Raw genomic sequence first — 23,127 nt, 5'->3', positions numbered from 1 at the left:
AAAATGAGACCTTTTATTATTTTTTGGGAGATTTTAAACTTGTAAAATTGTTAAAATTAAAAGAAATTCATTGGGCTTAAAAAGTTGTGACTTTATTGCTGGACATCCGCTTTTATCTTAGGTTGGCTTCTGTTGTTGTTTCCGTGCCGGTTTTGGTCCGAGTCCAGTGACCCAGCAGAGGTTCATACCTGAAGGATTTACAGATGGCTTAAAGCCTTTGAAGCAGCTTTCCGCTTCAGGAGACAGAAGACGATACTAAATGAGTTATGCAATATCGTGCGGCGGTGAATGGTGTTGTTATCTCTGACATTTAAATTTGGAGGGTCACTGTGTTGTGCTTTGCTGGCTGATGCATTTAACATTGTTGCAGTGTCCATTGATGAAGCTGTAAATTAGGCGTGGCATGCGTGTACATTTAAGCCGCACATAGCTGGAGGATAAACACTTTAACATCTTGAACAGGAGCCAAAAAACTTCCAATATTGCATCGCGGTGGAAACACAAATTTGGAATTTAGGAGATCCAAAAGAGCAAATGCGAGAAGGCCTTCAGCATTTACCCTTTAACCTTTCAGGGCTGCCTTTCAGGGTTTATTTTAATTCCAGAGCAAAAGTGGCCCCAGTCAGCAGGGAGCCTCAAGGAACATGATTGAAGGAACCATGTGAGAGAGCGAGACGGCCAGATAAGGAGATGAAGGTGGAATTATGGGTCGTGGTCCAGGGGAAGGAACCCAATCTTTCGGGTCCCCCCCACCCCCAGTTGAAACCAGATCTGGGGAAACCGCGCAGCTGTCAGTTGGAAATAGTTGTGATGTCGGGACGCATTCATGGTGGCCTCAAACTAATTTGACTAAAGGAGCAACTAATCCGATATCTAATCGCTGATAGATTAAATAATGAAGACATTCAGGTCATCTGTGTGGATCAATGATCAGATACCAGTCTGCATTTTGACAACAGAAGGATAATAGATAGGTCAGAATTTGCCAGAATAGTGTTTCTAAAGATAAAAAAAGTATTTAACGCCTTTGATGCAGAGTGATGGGATGTCGACCTTTACCACGCCCCCCCCCCCCCCCCCAACTCCAATTTAACATTAAACTCTTACATCAGCAGTTGAAAACAGACCGTTGGCATAAATCTATGTTTGGCTCCTTCTCACTTATCGTCAGAGAAGCAGATTCAGGACTGAGGCTCCAGTTTCAGCCTCAAAGCTTTAACGCTAATTATAAACCGATTTTTGGGATTTGACAACTTTTTAAGGGTTTTCCAATACAACATCCTCTAAATGATGAGGAACAAAAACATTTTGGATATTAATAAAGAATTTTTATAGGTTTTTTTGGGGGGGTTTGGGTGGGGGGTTAAAATATGTGCAGGGCAGCAGGGTGGGGTTGGCAGCAGATATTTAAGACATCTGCAACTTAATCCCGAGCTATAAATACAGCAGGGCTGCTCGCTCACTTTAAGTTTCCTCTCTTCTCTTTTGGCCTCCAGGTTGCAAAGTCCACTGTCACCATGTCCGACACCGAGGAAGTGTAAGTCCATTCACATTTACATTCACCAATGTTCACCTCTTGGCAAGTAGTTTGACAGCTCAAGGTCCACAGAGATATTTCAATGGCATCTCCTTGCGGTTGAAAACTCTGGGAAAATAGCTAAAAAGCAGGACCTTGGGTTAAAGATTATTTTGTCAAACTACTTTGCACATTGTCAAGCATGAATTCTTACGCTAATATTTGATTTTAATCAGAATTTCTTTGCCTTCTCTCTTGCAGTGATCACACCGAGGGTAAGTAGCATCATTTTACTCTTGTTTTAAAAGAAAAAAGATATTTAAAAATCCCCCACAAATTAGGTTTCAGGTACAGTCCGGAGTTCCATGCTAAATGAATCTTGCCTAACTGATGTTCCATTCCCTGTAGAGAAGTATTTGCACTGGACAAATCCGTATGTTTTACAGGTTTGGCTTGACTCCCTCCAGATTCAAGTTGTGCACCAATGCTCTCTCTCCTTTTTTTAAAGCAAATCTGCTCAGATATTATCTTCTCCGCTGTTGCATGGTTGCAGGCACCAATGCTGGCCATCAGGACAGTGTAAAAACGGATCAGAATTGATAAAATAAAAGATAAAAAAACTGCACTGACCTGTTTGGACAATGAGTCCTGCAGCTCTGCATGACCATCTGCAAATGTACAGTCCTCCTGAGCTGACCAGCGTCTCGGATTAAAAGGACATTTGTGACGTTGGAAAAGCCTCTTTGAAGCTCTGATCATCTCAGGAGGACTGTGTTGTGTTTGCTTAGCATGGATCCCCAGTGTACCCACATTTTTGAATCTACATTATGTCAAAAAATGGGTACAAATGGGATCTTTTGATAATGTTCTTCTGTTCCTTTCTTTCTCGGACGGACGTGAAGAATACGATGGTAAGACGTAAATCTAATGTCGATGATACTAATAAATCGGCCATTTTTTTTGTAAAGAAACGTGTGTTTTTCGTAGCCTACTTTTCACTCGAACCTTAATGTGGCATGCTGGTTAACACTAACTGAGATAAATGAAAAGTCGATTGCATCAGGGTAGGATTTGTCTCTTGTTGCCTTCGATCAAACCGGGTTGTGTTCAGGAATCACATTTCCTCCATCATTGACTGACCTTTTTCCCTCCTGTAACTGCTTGCTGTCTCACATGCTTTAGCGCCATCCGGTGGCAGTTTTCCCCAAAAACTGCCACGCCATGAACCTCCTCATATCTCCCCCTCTTTTTCATCTACTCACTCCCTTTCCAAACCACCTCCACCTATCTCCCTGTTTACCTTCCTTTTCTCTCATGGCTTCTATTAACCCTTTCACCGCCCTTCCTCTCCCCTGGTGACTTGCTGCATGTGGTGTAGCTGTACAAGAGGAGGTAGTAGAGGAAGTAGAGGTGGCCCCTGAGGCGGCCCCTGAGCCAGAGCCAGAGGCAGAACCACAGCCAGAGCCAGAACCAGAACCAGTGGTAGAACCAGAACCAGAGCCTGAGCCTGAGTATGAAGGTATGTGGTATGGAATTGGGGAAGGGGGTATTCTATCATCCTTTCCCAGGCGACAGGTGCGCTCCAAAGGCTGCAGCCAGCCAGACAGACAGACCCCACTAATCCTCACTCCGCACACATGTTCACCATGTCTGCTAATGCTAACGCTACCTTGCTTTCACCTCTTGACAAAGTCATAGACAGCCCGTCTAGGCAGTGCTCAAAAGGGCCCAATTTGGGATGTAACGACGTCTTATATCGATATGAACATTGTGTCGAGATGACCACACCCAAAGCATTTTACAATTAGTGTATGACTAATATTTGAAAGTCCATATTTTTTGCACTAAAGCTAGTGTTTTAGGCTGATAAAAAGAGCCAATGTCCTGCTCCATATCTACGTTAGCGTATGTACCTTTAGTACCGTTAGCTATTGTTCCACTAGCTCTTGGTCCATTAGCTTATGTTCCATTAGCTTATGTTCCATCTTGTTCCATTAGCTTATGTTCCATTAGCTTTTTTTCCACGAGCTTCCTGTTCACAAAATGTGAAAATTCATTAATTCATTCATTCAATATGTTGTCGGCGTATTCATTTGTAGTTGAATTAGCGTCTACAACTGCATCTGTCTGTTGCATCTAGAAAGAAAAGACATTTTTTGTAAATTTTACATTTGTTCGCAAACACCGGGTATATTTGAGGGCTTAAATTCTTAAAAAGGACAAATATTGGCCTCTTTTATCAGTCTAACCACACTTCTACTAAGTACTTTTATTTAGCGTACATGGTTGCTTTAATCATCATTTTAGAATTCTAATGAAGTTTAACATCAGATTAAATACATACTATGTCTTAAGCTGCTTCTTATAAGATGGTGTCTCAGATTTCAACCTTTTCTAAATTTACTACTGTCACACCATCTTATATTAAGCTCACATGCTAGTGGAAAGTTGTGTTGTATTCCCACTTTGTTTGTTGAAAAATGGCATTAAAAAGAAACGATTTGATCACATTTAAATCTATGGTTTAATGCCAAACTCAAAGCTTGACACCTATAGGCTGTGATTTGATGCCGTTGATGATGACTGCATCCTACATGTCTACTCCGACTTTCCAGTTTTACATTGAAATTTCTGAAAAAGCATGTGAATTCAGGTACGAATGTTAAAGAAATTCTACTTTGTAGAAGCTGTTTGAAAGTGAAACTGTGGCTTCAACAAAACGTTAAAAATATATGTTTTGTAAATTCTCAAATATTGGCCTTTTATTTAACTGCAGCAAGACCTTTATTTTAAACTAAAACCTTCCCTTCTTTATACGTATATTTTGACATGTTTTAGCCTCCCTATGTTTCCCAGTTGTTTCCCAGTTGTTTCCAGTTTAATTTTTAATCACTGTTAAGCGAACATGAAAAAGCAACTGTGGTAATATTACGTGACTGTTGTTCTACAGATGGAAAGAGCTCCATGAAAATTTACATAATGCAAATTATAGACAACTTCCTTTTAAAGCTGTTATTTGTTGACGCTGGTCTCTTAATACCGGCTATTATTTGAGAATTTACAGTTATTACATTTTGTAATTTCTCTGTGTTAAACTGATTTGCTGCTCTAAGAGCTCTTGTTAATGCTTTTTGTCTTCTGCTTTTTCATTTTGGATGCTTGCTGCATGCAGAGACCTTGGAAGAGGAAGGTATGTTGATTTGCAAAAAAAACAAAACTTCTGTTGAATCTGAAATCTGTCATTCTGGTTTTGGGAGGACCACAGTGTCCAGGTCTGACGTCTGTACCTCGGGGGAACGCCTGCTGTTCACAAAATGTCTGTCAAAGAAATTCAGGAGCGCTGCCCAATTGGCAGTAGGAGTTTGAAATTCTGAACAACAAAAACAATTTTAAAAAGCCTCAAAAAGTTTTTGAGATAAAAGCTGCTAGTGGAGAAAAGGGTGAAAGAATATGAGATGCTAACACGTGCTTTACTGCGCAGCGACCCAGCTGTTACTCTCTTTGCTATGCCACTCGTCTTCTGCATGGCATGGAGCCGCCAGAATCTGGCCGTTGAGATGAGAATGAAACGTTGGGGGAGGGGATGTCTTTGTCTTGCTTGTGTAAAATGGTTTTGGGGTCAAGCCAAATAAAAACATGACACATATTGTACGGTACATAAATGTCACAACGTATTTAGACAAATGAAGCTTTATATGGAATCTGGTGCTAATTTTTGTATTAATTAAGCACTGTGTTACCGTAACTTCACTCACAGCGAGATGGTTCTTTGATATCCAGAAAGCTTCATAATGTTTTTTTCTGATATGTGAAGTTTTCATTTGTTTGCTCTTACAGTGTTTACCTGTCGTTCTAACCCTAGTTTAAACACAGAGGCTGCAATTTCCATTTTTTAAAACCTTAATCTGTCATGTAGAGTAAAAAAAACCCATGCAGTTTAATCCATGTAATGCCTGAGAGAAAGTGAAATAATCGGCTTCGTTTCTAACCCCATGACATGTACTTGTCCCCTCTTCATTTCCTAACCTTCAGAGGAGAAGCCAAAGTTCAAGTAAGTTTCCTTCTTGTGCACTTCAAATGATTTCTGCAGACATTTCCGTCCGAGACGTTTGGCTGAAAAGAAAAAAAAGCATTAAAATGATATTAAAATCAGTGCATTTAAGGTCAAAACTTCCCCTCCTTTAGGCCCAGCGCTCCTAAAATCCCAGATGGTGAGAAAGTGGACTTTGATGTAAGTGGACCTGAAGTGACGGCGTGAAGGATTTCTGTCCGCGTTGATTGTTTCTGTTTGGCTGAAGGTTTTGTTTTCTGTACTTGTGAAACACAGGACATCCAGAAGAAACGTCAGAACAAGGACCTGGTCGAGCTCCAGGGCCTGATCGATGCTCACTTTGAGTGCAGGAAGAAGGAGGAGGAGGAGCTGATCGGCCTCAAGGACAGGATTGTGAGTCTTCAGCAAGAGCCATTAATACAGCCTGCTGTCCTGAGAATGACATCCCAGAATAACAGAACTGCATTGTCCATTATGTTTCGAGGGAAACGTATTTCAGCCCAGTATCATGGCAGCTGGTGAAATAGTCTTGAAATGCAATCTTCTGGTTTCCTGACAAACGTCAGGTTTTTTTATGTCGCTTAGGACAAAAATGATGCTAATGGTAAAGGCAATCAGGAGCCTTATTCATGCTTTAAACACAGATTAAATGCATCCACGAGATGTTATTACGTGGTTTTGTTGCCTAAACCTAACTGTTGGTGACCCCAAAAGTCAATGTTGACTTATTATTATTCACGTCTGTAACTTAAATAATAAAAAAAGTCCTAATTTTTCTCCAAACAACATAACTAAATAGAATTATATTAACACATTTTGTTTTGCTTCCGTCCTGCAGGAGAAGCGTCGTGCTGAGAGAGCTGAGCAGCAGAGAGTCCGTGCTGAGAAGGAGAAGGAGCGTCAGGCCAGACGTGAGGTCAGTGATCTCTCTTTATCCTCCTTCAACCATTAAACCCTCAAGGCTTATTTCTATTATTTTTTCGTATGCATTAGCACATTCAAAGTTCCTCCATGACTTGATCTTAAATGTGTCCTTTGTTCCTGGAGGGTGATGGAAAGGTGGAGTCGGACTCGGAGGTCTCACTCTGACTTGTTTTTGTTGTTTTATTTTGTGTGAAACAGGAAGAGAGGCGGATCAGGGAGGAGAGTGACATCAAGAAGAAGGCAGATGAGGATGCAAAGAAGAAGTCGGCTCTGACCAGCATGGGCTCCAACTACAGCAGCCACCTGCAGAGAGTCAGTACACACAGTGATACTGTAGCAATACTGCCTGCTAGTAGTAGGAGTAGTAACTTCTTATCTGACAGCAGTGGTGTACAGTCACTAAGTACATTTACAAAGTACTTGAGTATTTTAGCGTCAAGTACGGAAGCTCAAAACAGACATTATTTCAAAATAAAAGCCCTTTTTTCCATTTTCTTAAGATCACAAGTTAGTTATATGGTTATATTTGTTATCCGACAAAGCTTGTTTTCTCACGTTGAATCATGTCCGTTTAGGGCTTCCATACTTATCTTACTTTATACTTTCATTCCAATATTGCTGAGCAAAATATTGTACTTTTTACTGCATTACATATATCTGACAGCTTTAGTTACTTTCAGATTAGAATATTAAAACATATATAATGATCCTAGACAGTATAAAAAAATGAGGAAAACTAACTCAACCTCATTCGGCTGCATATTTACAATAGTATAAAATGTAAAAAGTACATTTTGCCCATAATACTTACATACTTTTATTTAAGTAAGGTTTGGAATGTAAAAGACTTTTACTTGTTACTGTATTTTTAAATTGTGGTATTACTACTTACTAACAGGTCCTTTACTTAAGTAAAAGTTGAAATACCATTTTTAAATACTCTATTGCAAGCAAAAGTCCTGAATTCAAGTATTATCAACTAAATTTAGCTGAAGTATCAAACGTGAAAGTACTCATTATGCAGAATAAGCTAATTAATTATATAGAATGCAATATTATTCTTCAGTTTTTATCACAAGTAAATACACAAACCAATGTAAAATACTTTGTATACTATTAATACTGCATCATGTCATGTAAGCGTGTATGTAAAAAAGTGTCAAATAAATGTAGTGAAGTATAATGTAGCATAAAATGGAAATACTCAAATCCAAGTATGTCTATATTTTACTTAAATACTTTCAGTACTTTCCTTAAGATAAAGTACTGCCGTTAACGTGTACAATAACTGTGAACAGGCCGACCAGAAGAGAGGAGGAAAGAAAGAGACTGAGAGAGAGAAGAAGAAGAAGATCCTGGCCGCCAGACGCAAGCAACTCAACATCGACCATCTGAACGAAGACAAGCTGAAGTACGACTGAAACACTTTGACTCCAAACACTCATACTGAGTCAAATACACTCAGTATTTAAGTTTCATTCTCATCGGGGTGATATAAAGTTTGTAAAAACATCATTTTAGAGCAGCACCAGGCGCCGAAACGAACTTTCTTTGAACTTAAAAGACTTTGTGTGTTTTTTTTCATCTTACGTTCTTGTGTTTCCTGCAGGGATAAGATCAACGAGCTGCATGAATGGATGACCCAGCTGGAGTCTGAGAAGTTCGACCACATGGAAAGACTGAAGAGGCAGAAATACGAGGTGAGGTTATTAGTAACTGCTTTTTTTTGTCTTGCACTTTTAACTTCCTCATTATATATATTTAGTAAAACAAAAAATCTTATCGATGAGTTAATGCTGCAAATGATACATTTCAATTCAGGTTTCGATATTTCACTATTTTTAAGAATATTTTCATTGCAGGTTATTGTTTAATGCAGTCTATGTTAGTACAGCAATCTTGTTTTTCTTAAAGGAACAATTTTCTAACGATGCAAAAAAACTTATAGTATTTTATACACATCAATGCACACAAAAAAACATAAATCCACACTTTTCTCAGACCGTACCAGCTATTTGTTGTTGTTGTTGTTGTTGTTGTTGTTGTTGTTGATGATGATGATGATGATGATGATGATGCTGAGCGTCCAGCTGAGCGAACCTTCCATGTTTGAACCCTCGATGTGCTCTTTGTTTCCCTCCAGGTTACAACCCTGCGTAAGAGAGTGGAGGAGCTCAGTAAATTGTAAGTAGAGATGAGCAGCAGAGATGTTTTTCAGGCTCGCTGCATGTTGGCATGAAGGTCAATAAGAACCAGAGCGCCCCCCGCTGGCTGAGAGAGGAGACAACAGCTTCAGAAAACTAAATATATGGGAACAAGAGGGAGTCACAGTGCTGTAGCTGCGTTCTTGATCAGTTAGCATTCCGTTAGCAAACGGTGTCGGACATGTGAGCTAACATGAGCCCCGTTGATGTTATCTCTGCTGTAGGTAGCAGGATTATGTTTGTTACTGGCATCAATGACGGTGACAACGTTTGTTTTGAATAGTTAATGTGTTATAGTAAAACGGTGCATCATCAGCATATAGATTTATTTTTCTCTCTGACAGTTTCCCTTTATTGACCCTTAATTATCCATTTAACTTAATTTTTCATTAAACTTCACTCTCTCTTGACTTCATTTTACTATTCCAGGCTTGGCATCCGACATTACGTCGACGGATCCACTTTGAAGGGCACATGTTTTATATTTATGTAGCTTATTGACAATTTTCCAACTTTAGGTGTGCCGCGGCCAAAAATGTCAATTTTGCATCACTTACTAAGAGATGTAAAATTGCTTGTTTTTGACCCCGCAAACTAAATCATGATTATCTCTGGTGGATTTATTATTTATATGTAAAAGTATACTTTCTGAAAGGATTTTGGACAACTTGCTAGCATACATGCTAAACAACTGTGTGCAAAATATCCGCCTGCACAGCCGACAACTGTTTGCTGTTTAACAAACATGTAAAAATTGTTAAGAGCACCCCAGATTTCTGACAAGTTTTCTATATTTTGTTTTTTCCGTATTACAGCAGCAAGAAGGGAGCCGCCGCCCGCCGCAGAAAGTAGATCGTCTCAGAAAGCAAACTGCGATCGTGTCGGACACACGCCTGATGAAACAACTCTTGAGGCGGCGAAGGTCGTAGCTCAGAAGAAGCCCGTAACGCTGAGGTGGACTCCAACCCACGTCCTCATAGATGCAACCAGGAGCCTTTAGCTGCTGTTCAAATAGGAATTAAAGAAAAACTTGTTTGGCCATCACGCTTCCTCGCCCTCAGCTGTTTGGTTCTCGGAATTTTTGTAAATAAAGTGTGACACTTCAAGCCATGTCTGTAGAGCTGTTGTCATTCAGAAATCAATAAAGTTTAGTATTTTTCAGACAGTCGTTTGTTCAACACTGTTTTCTAACTGCAGAGTTGAATTGAACTTGGCTGCAGGATAAATGGAGGCTCTGCATTTAATAAATACCACAAATGCTCTCAACAGTAAAAGTAAAGGAATGTTTTAACGGCTTTTTATTCTTATTTTCAGTTTTAAAACATACAGACACATAAAAGCAACTCAACTGAAAAGTTTCCATCAGATTTTGGTCATTAAACTTCATGGACTCATTAATAAGATTTCATCATTATTCTTTATTAGATGCATTATTTAGAGGCTTGATTGTGACAACAGGAAACAGGTGTGTGATTGCTGACTGTGAACGCCTGTTCAGGTGAAAGTCTATAAAGCCCAGCAGAGCGTCAGAGGGATGCAAACATCTGAACATTGAGCTGGTTTTCACATCAGTTTGGTTGATGTGATGATTTTAGTTGGGAACCGATTTGAGAAAGACTTAAGACAATTTAGAAAGAAGGTTTTGATGGAATCTCAAGACCAACCAGGAAGAGACTCAAAATGAGCACAAAGAAACATAAAACGCCTACGTAGAGACACAAAGACTCAAAAACAACTAGAACGAGATTCAAAACAGCTTAAAAGTGACACAAATAGATTCACAACGACTAAGAAAGGGCAGAATATCCACAAAGAGACACAAAATGACTACAGAGACTGAAACAACCACAAAGAGACGTACATTGTCATTGAGTCTCTTCCTGGTTAGAGTCTCTTCCAACCAGGAAGAGACTCTTAATGACCACAAAGAAACATAAGATGACTATGAGGAGCCACAAAGACACCGAAAACAACTAAAGAAAGATGCAAAACATCTTCAAAGTGACACAAAAAGACTCACAACTACTATGTCAAAGGGCCAAACGGCTACTAAGAGACTTTAAACGACTACAAAGAGACTTTAAACGACAACAAAATGACACAAAGAAACTAGAAGAAGATTGAAAATGACCGCATAAAGAAACAATACCATCATAAGACTAAAACAACTCAGAAGAGGCACAAATCCACGACTAAGGAGGCCAAAGAACCGGCTTTGTTCCATCGTGGTTCTCCAGAACAGCTTCAGTTCTCCTTTTTCTCCGGCAGACATTTTGTCATGTCAAAGTAAGAGAAACAACAGGAACGGCTGTTTTTCACTGACTGTCACATTATCAGAGTTTCCATTTAAATATAGTGCAACTTTTAAATGAAAACAAATGATCCAAGTTTCTATCAACGGCGTTATTCTCCAGTGAGGAAACATTAAACCAGAATAACTATAAGTATCAGCACAACAAATATATACTTAAAGTACCTGTAGGGATATTATTTTATTATAATAATTGATGCCTTAAAGTGTTTATCACTTTAATATTTCAGGCCATTTTAATGACTTTATATACAGCTAATAGTTTAATCTATAATAATGATAATAAATCATCATTCATTAATTGATTATGTTTTGTTTTAATATTCTAAATCTGTAAAGTAACTACAGCTGTCAGATAAATGTAGTCGAGTCAAAAGGATCATATTTATAAGATTATCATTGCAAATGAATACAATTTTGATGAGAAAATTGTGAAAAACAATGTTCCGATATACGATTTCATTATAAAGGATTCCAATGGAAGATGATAAATGATCTTAGCATGTTAAATAAATGTTCAACCGCTCATCTTTGCGATCCAACAAAAAGATTCTAGGAAGGATTTAAAGAATCAGTTCCTATAAAACATTTGACGTGTTTTGACAGAGTTTATATGTGGATTAAAATAAATGTAACATACAGTGAGAGTGAAAGATTGATTGATGCAGAAACACCTGCGGTTCTTCATTTGACCACATTGTGGCGCTGCAGCTCTTTGAGTATCTTCTCTGTTTATTCAGCAGCTCCTTCAATAAACAGCGAGAAAAATGTCAAAAAGCTAATTGTATTTTAATGATATAATGTGACAATTATTATTTAAATTCATCACTTTACTCTAAATTAAAACCTTTTCTGATGATGGATACAAAACTCAAATATTTTAAAATTTTGAAGCTGTATTAAAGGTATATAACCTTTAGTGTTATATACCTTTAATATATATATATATATAAACTTTATAACCTTTTAATGAAAAAATACAATTAAATTATGAATAAATATTAAAAGTAGAGTTGTTCTTTTTAAGGCTGGTTGAAGAAAAAATTTAAAAGCAGTTCAAGGAATATTTCTGAGTTGTAAAGTCAAAAAGAAAGTTTCAGTTAAAAGTTAAATGTTTATTAAGTTATATTAAGAAATTAAATATCTTAAATATACTTTATATTTGAATGTTTCCTTTGTAGCTTCACACAAAAAAATTACTTTAATTTCCCTGAATAAAAAAAAATCCTCGAGGCCTAAATCGCAAATAATTAGTCATAAATTAAAAAATTGTCAAAGAAATTAAAAAGCAGAGTCGTGGTTTTTTTTGTATAAATAAGCAGGTTCATTTATTTGTCATTAGACTGTCACTCAGTTTTCAGATGTATAAATATAAAGTTTAACATTTTCACAACAAACAAAAGCACATACAGACAGAAACATTAAATACATAATTAATACTTTCAGTTGGAACAAATCAGCTCTTATTTACATAATATGTACAGAAACAGAAAAGTGGTCCTCCGCTGCAGTGAATGAAATAAATGTTTGACTTCGACAGGAAGGAGGTCTGAATAAAAAAATACTCCCACAGATTTTATTCCTGCAGTTTTTCTACAGAAATCTGCAGTTTTTGCACGACATCTTTCTTAAATATCACAGGATTATTGCTGATGTTTTGTGGTTTTTTTGTCCTGAAGGAAATGAACAGCTGGGGCTTTTTTATGACTTCAGATGGACGAAAGTGGAGGAATGTAAATGGATGTTTTTAGTTTTTTGGCCTCCGTCCTTCATCAAATAGACTTTTACAGAAAGGAAGAAAAATCCAAATGAATGACTCGAGCTGAGCCTTTAAAATGTTTTCTCATAACTTAAAACTAAATAAAAAATAACAGCAGGAACTGAACTGATTTGTATTCATCAGTAAACTTGTTTGGAAAAAAAACTACAATTCCCAGCATTCAAGTGGTTTTTAATGTAAATATAAAATGTTCTTATTTTAACAGCAGGAACTAGAATGGGGGTTTAAATATGTTGAACTATGGAAGATCATTCCTGCCAGGAAAATAAATCTGATGTACGGAAACTTTGGAATGATGAACTCAACTTTGACTGGACACGTTTTCTATATTCCCCCTTTTTATCTTATCTTTCAAAATGTAACAAGTTAAATTAACGACATTATAAATTAGTATCATTTAATTCTAATTTGATCTAATTATCATTAAGAACAATGATTATTTGTCGCTGAAACACTGATATTTTTTCACTCTCAACATTTCATATTTAACAGCTGTTGAATTAAGACTGATTAATATTTCAAAATAAAGTTTTTGTTCTAACCTTGAGGCCCATTTCCAGATATTTCGACCGTATCTCACGATCTTCATCAGCTCCTGGAATTTGTTCAGTAACTATAAAATCTATAAAATCTGATATAAAATATCAAACTCCATCCACTGATGAAGACTGTGGAAGATTAGCAATTTAAGATATTTTTGTAATATTTTGACATTATTATTATTATTATTATTATTATTATTATTTTCCTGCCAGGAATGAGCTTCCATACTTTTCAGGTACAGCAAATAAAAATAAAGTGTGAATGGATCATTAGTTTTTAAATGATAAAACCTCCTTAAAAACAGTTCAGTAGCTTTCAAATGAAATGAAATGAAGTGAAATGTTTCCACTGCTTGTTTGTTTTGGTGGTGACGTCCCGGCTGTGAGGGCCTATAGGACTTGGTAGATCAGGTTGGGGTCCTGGTTGGCGGTGGAGGAGGGGGTCTGGAGGGGCCCCGGGGCCGCTGGCTCGGGGCCTGTGGTGTTGGGGTCGGTCTGCGGGGCTCCGGGGCCGTCGGTGGCCGGCAGCAGGCTGCTGTTGTCGGTGGAGATCCGCTCCACGATGCTGGACAGGCAGTCCAGGCTGGAGACCACCGAGCTCCGGTTACTCTTCAGACCGCCTGAACCACATTAACAACATCACAGTTCATATTTAATAATCATGACAGTAATGTTCTCATTCAAATGATCTGTTTAACAACAACAATAACCTGATTAAAAAACACCATGAACGTCTCATCTGTCGGTTGGTGTTTAATTAGCTGAATCTTAAATTAGTTTAATCATCAAAGTATAACATAATATCATTAATAATATTATTTTCCACTTTTTATGTTTGATTCCTATTTTACTGTAAATAATAAATAACAATAATAAAAACAACTAGCTGTTTCTGGATTAATCTAACACAATATTTCAGTAAAAAAGTCCAAATGAAAGTCAAGTATTCATGTTACATCATGTTACACTTTAAATTATGTTAAATTCAACATGAATTCAATTCAGATTAAACTAATGTTTTTCTCGTTTTATTTTCAGTAAATCTTTGAATTTCTACATTGTTTTGCCAGTAAAACACATACATACATTAGATTTATTTATTTAAGATTCATTTTTTTAACATCAGTTTTTCTGGACTTTTCTTTATTGTTTTATTCATCAGGCTGCTGGTTTATTACTGGTCCTGTCTGTCTTTTGATTAGAAGCCTCATTTAGATGTTAGATGGTAACGTTATTGTCATTATTATAATCTAATATAATTAAACATATTATAATATAACCACACGTAAGATAATATTTCTAAACATCCTATAATATATTGTTATAAGTGCCTTTAGGTTTCTTACCGTTTGGGGTCTCAGAGAAATAAGAGCTGTCATAACTTCCTCTCCTGTTTGATTGACAGGTCGGGTTAAAATCCGTCTGCAGAGAAAAAAACAAGAGAAATGAATTAAGAAATGAGTTGAACAACTTATGGAACCATTCACATAAAACCGGGTTCTTTATGTTGAACTAAAGAGACTAAATGTTAGAGGAGAAAGTGGAGAAAGAAGTGAAATGTTTCAAAAAAACAGAAAGTCAGAAAACAATTTAGAATAACTGTAGAAAAGGCAGATTAGTGTTTAAATATTCACAACACATTACTGGTGAGTTGTTGTCTTTATGGAGGTGAAGCCTTTAATATAAAGTGTTTTAGGATTATTCTCTTTATGTTTATGAATTACTGAGAAACAAAGAAAATCAGAATCAAATAATTAAAAACGAAGTGGAAATTATGCAGCGACTTTGTACATCTTTGTATATTTAATAAATTATATTTATATAAATCAGCCCACTGCTTATTTAAACCAGAATGAATGAGATCTGAGCTGTCGTGTCTCAGTAGAAACGTAAAGGCTGCACTGAGGGAAACAAACTCAACTTTGCATTTAAACTACTTGGTTGTATTTTTCCTTCTGACACTAAATTACAGATTTTCTTAAATTGGATTTTAAAGCAGTTCAGGCGACATGCAGACCACCAAAACAAGAGGAGAACAGGATCCATTTCAATCAAATCTGCCTAAAACATGAATTATTATTATTATTATTATTATTATTATTATTATTATTATTATTATATTCCTTTATTGATCCCCATGGGGGAAATTCAAGTGTTGCAGCAGCTCAACTACACAGACACAGACAATAAATACACATACTATACTATACAACTACATAAAGACAGAGCAGAACATAGAATAGAACAATGTAATGTAATGTAATGTAATGTAGTGTAATGTAATGTACATGTAAATGTAACATGTAAAGTGGAGTTCCATGAGTTCAATCAAAAAACGTGATTGCTTTTCTTCATCTTGTTTGTGAGGTTTGTAGGTTATATTACTGTTGTTACTACAGATGGAAATCACTTTGGTTTCTTGTGATTTTTATTTTATTCTATTTTCTTTGAACCCAACAAACACACTGAATAATAATAATAATAATAATAATAATAATAATAATAAATAATAATAATAATAATAATAATAATAATAATAATAATAATAATAATGGAGTTCCATGAGTGTAATAATAATAATAATGATAATAATAATAATAATAATAATAATAATAATAATAATAATAATAATAATAATAATAATCTCCTCTCCTCGGTGCGTAAAGACGCGCTGGAGACGTCTGAACCACGAAACAACATGCCAGTTAATATTTAATAATCATGAAAGTAATGTTCTCATTTAAATGAGTTGTTTAACAACAAGAATAACCTGATTAAAAAAACCTAAAAATCTACCTAAAACATGAACACAACCAGAAAAAAAGAGTGGAGAGAGACGAGGAGAGGAGAGCTTTGGGTTCAGGTTATTATGGTTCCAGGTTATTATTTTACGTTTTGATTGAACTATTGAACTCATGGAAATCCACTTTACATGTTCATACCAAACCTGGAACCATAAACCTGAAACCTCGTCTCCAGTGCGGCTTTGGTTCCAGGTTTATTCAGTGTGTTGGAGTCATTCTTTACATTTTGATTGAACTATGAACCCACACGACAGTTACACTCATGGAACTCCACTTCACATGTCCATAAACCTGGAACCCTTTGAACCCAACACACTGAATAAAACCTGGAACCATAAGCTCTCCTCTCCTCGTCTCCACTCTTTTTTTCTGGTTGTGTTCATGTTTTAGGTAGATTTTTAGTTTTTTTTTAATCAGGTTATTCTTGTTGTTAAACAAATCATTTAAAAATCAAATCATAGTTCAATCAAAACGTAAAGAATGACTCCAACACACTGAATAAACCTGGAACCAAACCTGAAACCTGGAGCCTCTCCTCCAGTGCGTCTTTACGCACGGAGGAGAGGCTCCAGGTTCCAGGTTTGGTTCCAGGTTTATTCAGTGTGTTGGGTTCAAAGGGTTCCAGGTTTATGAACATGTAAAGTGGATTTCCATGAGTGCAATAGTTCAATGAAAACGTAAAGAATGACTCCAACACACTGAATAAACCTGGAACCATAAACCTGGACCCAAAGCTGGCCTGTCCTCGGTGCGTAAAGACGCATGGAGACGAGGCTCCAGGTTCCAGGTTTGGTTCCAGGTTTATGGACATGTAAAGTGGATTTCCATGAGTGCAATAGTTCAATCAAAACGTAAAGAATGACTCCAACACACTGAATAACCCTGAACCACAGCTCTCCTCTCCTCGGTGCGTCTTTACGCATGGAGAGCTTTAACCCTCCGGTCCTCCTCCGGTCCTCCTCCGGTCCTCCCCGGTCCCTGGACTCACCATGCCGTCGGAGCAGTTGGATCTCGGGCTGGAGGCGTCGGAGTCCCCGCTGTAGTGCTCCAGCACCGGGTAGAAGCCGTCGTCCTGCCCTCCTCCTCCTCCTCCTCCTCCTCCTCCTCCTCCTCCTCGCAGCAGAGACTGCAGGGACTCGATGTAGCTGATGGCGTTGCGCAGGATCTCCACCTTGGGCAGCCTCTGGTTGGGGTTGGCCGACGTGCACCGCTTCAGGGTCTCGAAGGCGTCGTTGACCTTCCCGAGCCGCCGGCGCTCACGCATCGTGGCCGCCTTCCTCCGGTCCGCGTTGGTGGTCTTCCTCTTGCAGGCTTTGCAGGCCCACAGCAGGCAGCGACCGGCCTGGTGGTGTCCACTGGGGGCCCGGACGTGCTCCTCGTCCTCCACAGCCTCTGCTCGGTGATGGAGGTGCAGCAGGGAGGAGGAGGAGGTGGAGGAGGAGGAAGGGGAGGACGGGGAGGAAGGGGAGGAGGAGGAGCACTCGTCCGGCTTCAGGAGGCCCACGTGGACCAGCCGAGGGTCCAGGTCCTCGAAGAAGTGCATGTCGCTGGTGTTGAAGCAGGGGTCGTCGTAGAAGTCGTCGGCGGCGGGGATGGGGAAAGAGATATCCGACAGCTCCATGGTGAGGATCAAAACACAGAGGAGGAACAATCCAGAGAGGAGGAGGAGGAGGAGAGGAGGAGGAGCTTTGGGTCTGAGGAGGAGGATGAGGAGCTTTGGGTCTGAGGAGGAGAGGATGAGGAGCTTTGGGTCTGAGGAGGAGAGGATGAGGAGCTTTGGGTCTGAGGAGGAGAGGATGAGGAGCTTTGGGTCTGAGGAGGAGGAGAGCTTTGGGGATGAGGAGCTTTGGGGAGGAGAGGATGAGGAGCTTTGGGTCTGAGGAGGAGAGGATGAGGAGCTTTGGGTCTGAGGAGGAGGATGAGGAGCTTTGGGTCTGAGGAGGAGGATGAGGAGCTTTGGGTCTGAGGAGGAGAGGATGAGGAGCTTTGGGTCTGAGGAGGAGAGGATGAGGAGCTTTGGGTCTGAGGAGGAGAGGATGAGGAGCTTTGGGTCTGTTATGTTTCTGGGAATGTAGAGTCCTGTCTGCTCTGCTCTGTCCTCTCAGCTGTCCGACCTGGAGCCTCTTATACCTGGGACACCCTGGGGGGGCGGGGTCAGCACCCTGAGGTCCGACCAATCAGCAGGCAGCAGGAGGGGTTTACAACTGCACGGTAATTAGTGTACAATTACCCCTAACAGAGCAGTAACAGCAGGGTAATATACTGCTGCACTCACATGTGGGAGGGATAGAGAGGAAGGCTTCAGACTGGATTACATGTTTATCTGGTGTTCATTGTGTTCTTATGCACTTTACTTAATGTGAAGGAATACACAGTTTATTCCTTGAGAGATGTTGTATTTAATATAAAGCAACTTGAAGTGATGGAGTGAACAAAGAATTAAAGAGAAATTAAAAATGTCATCAGAGGCCTAATCTATTGGAAAAGACCCAATGAATGGGAAATAAGTTAAAGAACGTTAAATAATGATGTAAAGGGAAAGAAATGTGTTTAAATAAAGTAAAGGCATGATATAAAAAGATCATATGTTGAAATACAGTTCAAAGAAAAGCCATTCTGATGTGTAAGAAATCGAAATCTCTCATTTATTCTATTAAAAGTAAAGAAAGTAACAAAGAAATGTATAAAAAAAGTGGAAGTTTCTAAATCAAAAACATTTAAAAGGGAAGTTTTAAAGTCTGGCTGAATTTCATTTCAGCACTTAGAATATTAGAAAAGTAATAAAGTTTGGGCAAAAAAAACAATATAATTATTTAAAGTTAAAAGTTGTTCCTATTCATTAATGAATACAATGTAAATGTGAGGTTCCAATCAAACAGATCCTATCCCATCAGAGCTTTTTAACTCGTTTCTGCTGGCTGTTTTGTAATTTTTAAAAGAAAAGTAAAAAAAAAACAGGACAAAAGGAGAATGATATATCTACTTTTTCTCATTTTTATAGAAGTAAAACTAATCAAAGACGTGTCACATCCAAAATGAGTCAAATTTCATGTCTTTACTGAGTCAAAAACCATTTATCCTCCTTATCACTGCACCAACTCCATCCAGAAACATTAAGAATGCAGATTATTGATTATAATAAAGGTTTCTGGTCGCTGCAGTACTCTGGTTCTGCAGCTGGGGGGCGCTGCAGAGCTCCAGTCCTGCAGCCAGTCCAACACTTTGGTCACATGAGACAGATGGTCAGACTCTGGACTCTGTGGATGCTTCAAGTGTTTGAGGAAATATTCAAACCCTCCACTCAGAGGATTATCACTATCACTCCGGACAACAATGACTGACGGGTCTTTAAAACGGGATCTGAACCCCTGACAACAACTTAATACACGCTGTTCATGTTTTAAGCTGCTAGTAAAGGTTTGTTTGAACAAGTGTATTGTTTCTAAACACAAGTTAAACTAATCTGTGCTGTATATGTACATTAACCTTTAGTTAAGTCAGGAAAAAAAAGTTAGAAAATGCAGAATGACCCTTTAAATTCACTGATTTTGATATATATACATATATATATGTATAGTTATTTTTTAAACATGAAACAGTGTGATGCAGAAAAAAATTGTAACTTTAAATTGTAAAATTTGATCTTTATTGATCAGATTTCTTGACGACTTTCAGACTTTAAAGGGCACTAAAAATATATTTTTTAATTAAAATCCCTTTCTGATTTATAGTCAACATCCTTTATAGTTGCGATATATAGGACACGGTATTTAGCATTAAATGATTACGTGGGTTATGTTTATGTGCTGAAATGTATTTATTTTATTTAAATAACATATTTTATGTATCTTTATCTAACATGGTGTTTGTATTAAAGTTCGTCCTTATAATGTTTGACAAACCCAATTTTTTCAATAAAACTTGAGTGACAAAAATGCAAATTGCTATAAATTGTTATAAATAAAAAAAAATTATTGTGCAGAAGAAAAAAAAACTTGTGTTTTATAGAATCAAACAAACTTTCATTTAACACATGGAGTTCTCCTTCACAGCATCTGAACGATAAAAGTCACAACACAAGAATATATGATGAAACACTGAATACATGGTGAACAAATAATACAATAGAAAGATATTTGTTTATGTTGAAATACACAAGTTCACAAACAGACAAAGAGTAGCAGTGCACCAGTAAAACATGTATAAATACGACTGATTACAAATGTTACTTTCTGTAGATCTATACAGAGCTGGTTATCAAACATCAACAATTTTTTGGTATCATTCAAAATGTGTCAATAAAAAAGTTTAATATTTGCATTGATCACCTGCTCAGATTTGTACTGAAAACAAGTTTAAATTCCTCTGACAAATGTCTTAAAAATACCAGAACGGCACATACGGGTACTTCACCAAATCAATTTGGTGAAGGTTTTATTTTCCTCTAATTGGAGCAGGCTAGCAGTTTCCACCAGCTTTCATTCTTTGTGCTAAGCTAGGCTAAAGACGTCATGAATAACGTCTTTCTCAATATGTTTAAATTACTTTCCTGTTATTTTAAGTGTTTCTCCATCACACTCACCCTTCTTTTATTCACTTTTGATGGTGCTAAACTAGCAGTTACCCATAGCTTTCAGTCTTTATGCTAAGCTAGGCTAAACAAGTCCTGGATAATGTATTTCTCTTTCTCAATTGGTTTAAATCATTTTCCTGTTCTTTAAAAAGTGTTTATCAAATCACAGAGAAGGAACATAAACACGACAAAACATACAACATGAAAGTCTCGTGAGCTAGTTTAGCTAACGGGTACGGCAGTGTTTCTTTAAGGAAGCCGCACTCGACGAGAAATGTTCTATATAATGTAAATCAGACAGTTTTGGAGTTGTTTAAAGTTGAGTTTAAGCTAGCGTTTTAGCCCAGCGTTCATTCTTTGTGCTAAGCTAGGCTAGGGATAGGGTTAGCTAACGGGATTATATGTGTTTTTTAAGGTGATTTATAGAGAAAATAAAGATTAAAATATTTCTCTGAGAACTTTAAATGTAATGTAAATCAGACAGCTCTGAATTGAATCTCAAAATGTCACATTGTCCTTTGGAGAAAATCTGATTTTTATCATTCACAGAGGAAATTTAACCTTTTTCGCCGTAAAAAAATATATAATATTATTTGGAATCAATCATCTCTGATCAATGGAGACTTCCTTTCTCTATATCCAACCGATCATCTGGTCAGCTCCTCCTGCAGCTCGTTCAGGATGAACTCCCCGAACCCCCCCGTCCGGTCGGCGGTGCAGCCCACCTGCCGGGCGCTGGTCAGCAGGTCTCCCAGCAGTTTGAGGCGTTCCACCCGCGGCGCCAGGAAGCGGCTCTTCACCACGCTGGCGGTGTGTGGGTCTCCGTGGTTACGGGCGAGCTCGCTCAGCTCGACCATGACGCCGACTTCCTCCTTCAGCTGGAGCAGCATCAGCTCCAGAGCCGGCAACACCGAGCAGACGGCCTCACAGGCCGGGTTCTGGAAAAACAAAACATCTCGTATGAGTCAACAGCAAAGTATCATGGCGACAGGTGAAAACTGTTGGTTCTGTCGCCTAAACCTAACTGTTGGTTTTGTCGCCTAAACCTAACTGTTGGTTTTGTCTAAACCTAACTGTTGGTTTAGTTGTTTAAACCTAACTGTTGGGTTTGTCTAAACCTAACTGTTGGTTTTGTTCTAAACCTAAACCTAACTGTTGGTTTGTTGCCTAAACCTAACTGTTGGTTTGTTGCCTAAACCTAACTGTTGGTTTTGTTGTCTAAACCTAACTGTTGGTTTTGTTGCCTAAACCTAACTGTTGGTTTTGTTGCCTAAACCTAACTGTTGGTTTTGTTGCCTAAACCTAACTGTTGGTTTTGTTGTCTAAACCTAACTGTTGGTTTTGTTGTCTAAACCTAACTGTTGGTTTTGTTGCCTAAACCTAACTGTTGGTTTTGTTGCCTAAACCTAACTGTTGGTTTTGTTGTCTAAACCTAACTGTTGGTTTTGTTGTCTAAACCTAACTGTTGGTTTTGTTGCCTAAACCTAACTGTTGGTTTGTTGGTTTTGTTGCCTAAACCTAACTGTTGGTTTATAAACCTAACTGTTGGTTTTGTTGCCTAAACCTAACTGTTGGTTTTGTTGTCTAAACCTAACTGTTGGTTTTGTTGCCTAAACCTAACTGTTGGTTTTGTTGCCTAAACCTAACCTAAACCTAACTGTTGGTTCTGTTGTCTAAACCTAACTGTTGGTTTTGTTGTCTAAACCTAACTGTTGGTTTTGTTGCCTAAACCAGCTAAATACTTGAGTCGGCCGACCTCAGTGACCAGAGGAAGTTTCACAACTAAAGAAGTTTTGGCTTTAAATAAGACTTTATTTTAATAGAACTTAAATGTAGCATGAGGCGGTCGTCGTGTCGTTGACGTTCACGCCACTTTAAGAGAGAGACGGATAACGAGGTGTCCCAAACTGCTGCTGACTGGACTATGAGGAGGGGGGGGGGGGACGATTTTCCACGAGTCATAAACTCGGAGGCCACGCTGCGACGCGCCAACGCCGCTGCCGCCCCGATACCGCTCGGCCATCTGGAAACGCCATCAGCACCACTGTCCCTCTGCCGCGGCATTAATCTCGCCAATTTTCCGGAACTCAAGGGAGGGGGGGGAATGAACACCCTGAGCAGCTTTAGACCAGAGTCAGGGTTTCAGGTCTCCAGGGTTTAACCTCCCCTCCCTCCCTCCTCCAGCCTCGTGGGGTCGTAACTCCCCCCCGTCCCGTCTCTAAACGCCTTCCCCTGAATGAAGACGAGATCTCTGCCGTTCGGAGGAAGAACAGCCGACTCTGACAAGATGAAGGACGGATCAGGAGGAAGAATAAATCGTGCTGACGGGATGTTTTTTGGGGAGTAAAACGAGAACTCTGTAACAAACCGAAGCTTCTCAACTCACAGATAAAGTTCAGATCGTAAATTAAGTTTTAAATCA

At 38.5% G+C, this 23,127-nt stretch overlaps 2 protein-coding genes across 2 annotated transcripts; one reads left to right on the top strand and one right to left on the bottom strand.

Annotated features, from left to right (window-relative positions):
- Positions 1 to 1,517: 1,517 nt before the first annotated feature.
- Positions 1,518 to 9,764, top strand: tnnt3a (troponin T type 3a (skeletal, fast)). Its single transcript, XM_054619888.1, has 11 exons — positions 1,518 to 1,537; positions 4,946 to 4,956; positions 5,549 to 5,567; positions 5,702 to 5,747; positions 5,844 to 5,960; positions 6,406 to 6,483; positions 6,690 to 6,803; positions 7,790 to 7,902; positions 8,101 to 8,191; positions 8,635 to 8,675; positions 9,511 to 9,764. The coding sequence occupies exons 1-11, from the start codon at positions 1,518 to 1,520 to the stop codon at positions 9,545 to 9,547; spliced, it is 687 nt and encodes a 228-aa protein (XP_054475863.1). The 3' UTR covers positions 9,548 to 9,764.
- Positions 9,765 to 13,718: 3,954 nt separating this feature from the next.
- On the bottom strand, positions 13,719 to 17,753 carry myod1 (myogenic differentiation 1). The gene is made up of 3 exons (XM_054619872.1): positions 17,121 to 17,753; positions 14,675 to 14,750; positions 13,719 to 13,948 (listed from the first exon to the last, which is right to left on the bottom strand). The coding sequence occupies exons 1-3, from the start codon at positions 17,751 to 17,753 to the stop codon at positions 13,719 to 13,721; spliced, it is 939 nt and encodes a 312-aa protein (XP_054475847.1).
- Between the last annotated feature and the right edge of the window lie 5,374 nt (positions 17,754 to 23,127).

This window comes from Anoplopoma fimbria, chromosome 19 (genome assembly GCF_027596085.1).
Source record: "Anoplopoma fimbria isolate UVic2021 breed Golden Eagle Sablefish chromosome 19, Afim_UVic_2022, whole genome shotgun sequence".
Lineage (NCBI taxonomy): Eukaryota > Metazoa > Chordata > Actinopteri > Perciformes > Anoplopomatidae > Anoplopoma > Anoplopoma fimbria.
The sequence above is the reverse complement of the archived record's forward strand: the minus strand, read 5'-3'. Positions and strand labels throughout refer to the sequence as shown.

What these genes read in the sequence shown, in the direction of transcription:
- myod1 (XM_054619872.1), bottom strand. Translation starts at nt 17,753, where the DNA reads ATGGAGCTGTCGGATATCTCTTTCCCCATCCCCGCCGCCGACGACTTC. An exon ending in CCAACTGCTCCGACGGCATG is followed by an intron (nt 14,751 to 17,120) that starts GTGAGTCCAGGG and finishes TTTTCTCTGCAG; the next exon opens with ACGGATTTTAACCCGACCTG. An exon ending in TTTCTCTGAGACCCCAAACG is followed by an intron (nt 13,949 to 14,674) that starts GTAAGAAACCTA and finishes AATGTGGTTCAG; the next exon opens with GCGGTCTGAAGAGTAACCGG.
- tnnt3a (XM_054619888.1), top strand. Translation starts at nt 1,518, where the DNA reads ATGTCCGACACCGAGGAAGT. An exon ending in TCGGCCTCAAGGACAGGATT is followed by an intron (nt 5,961 to 6,405) that starts GTGAGTCTTCAG and finishes TCCGTCCTGCAG; the next exon opens with GAGAAGCGTCGTGCTGAGAG. An exon ending in AGCGTCAGGCCAGACGTGAG is followed by an intron (nt 6,484 to 6,689) that starts GTCAGTGATCTC and finishes TGTGTGAAACAG; the next exon opens with GAAGAGAGGCGGATCAGGGA.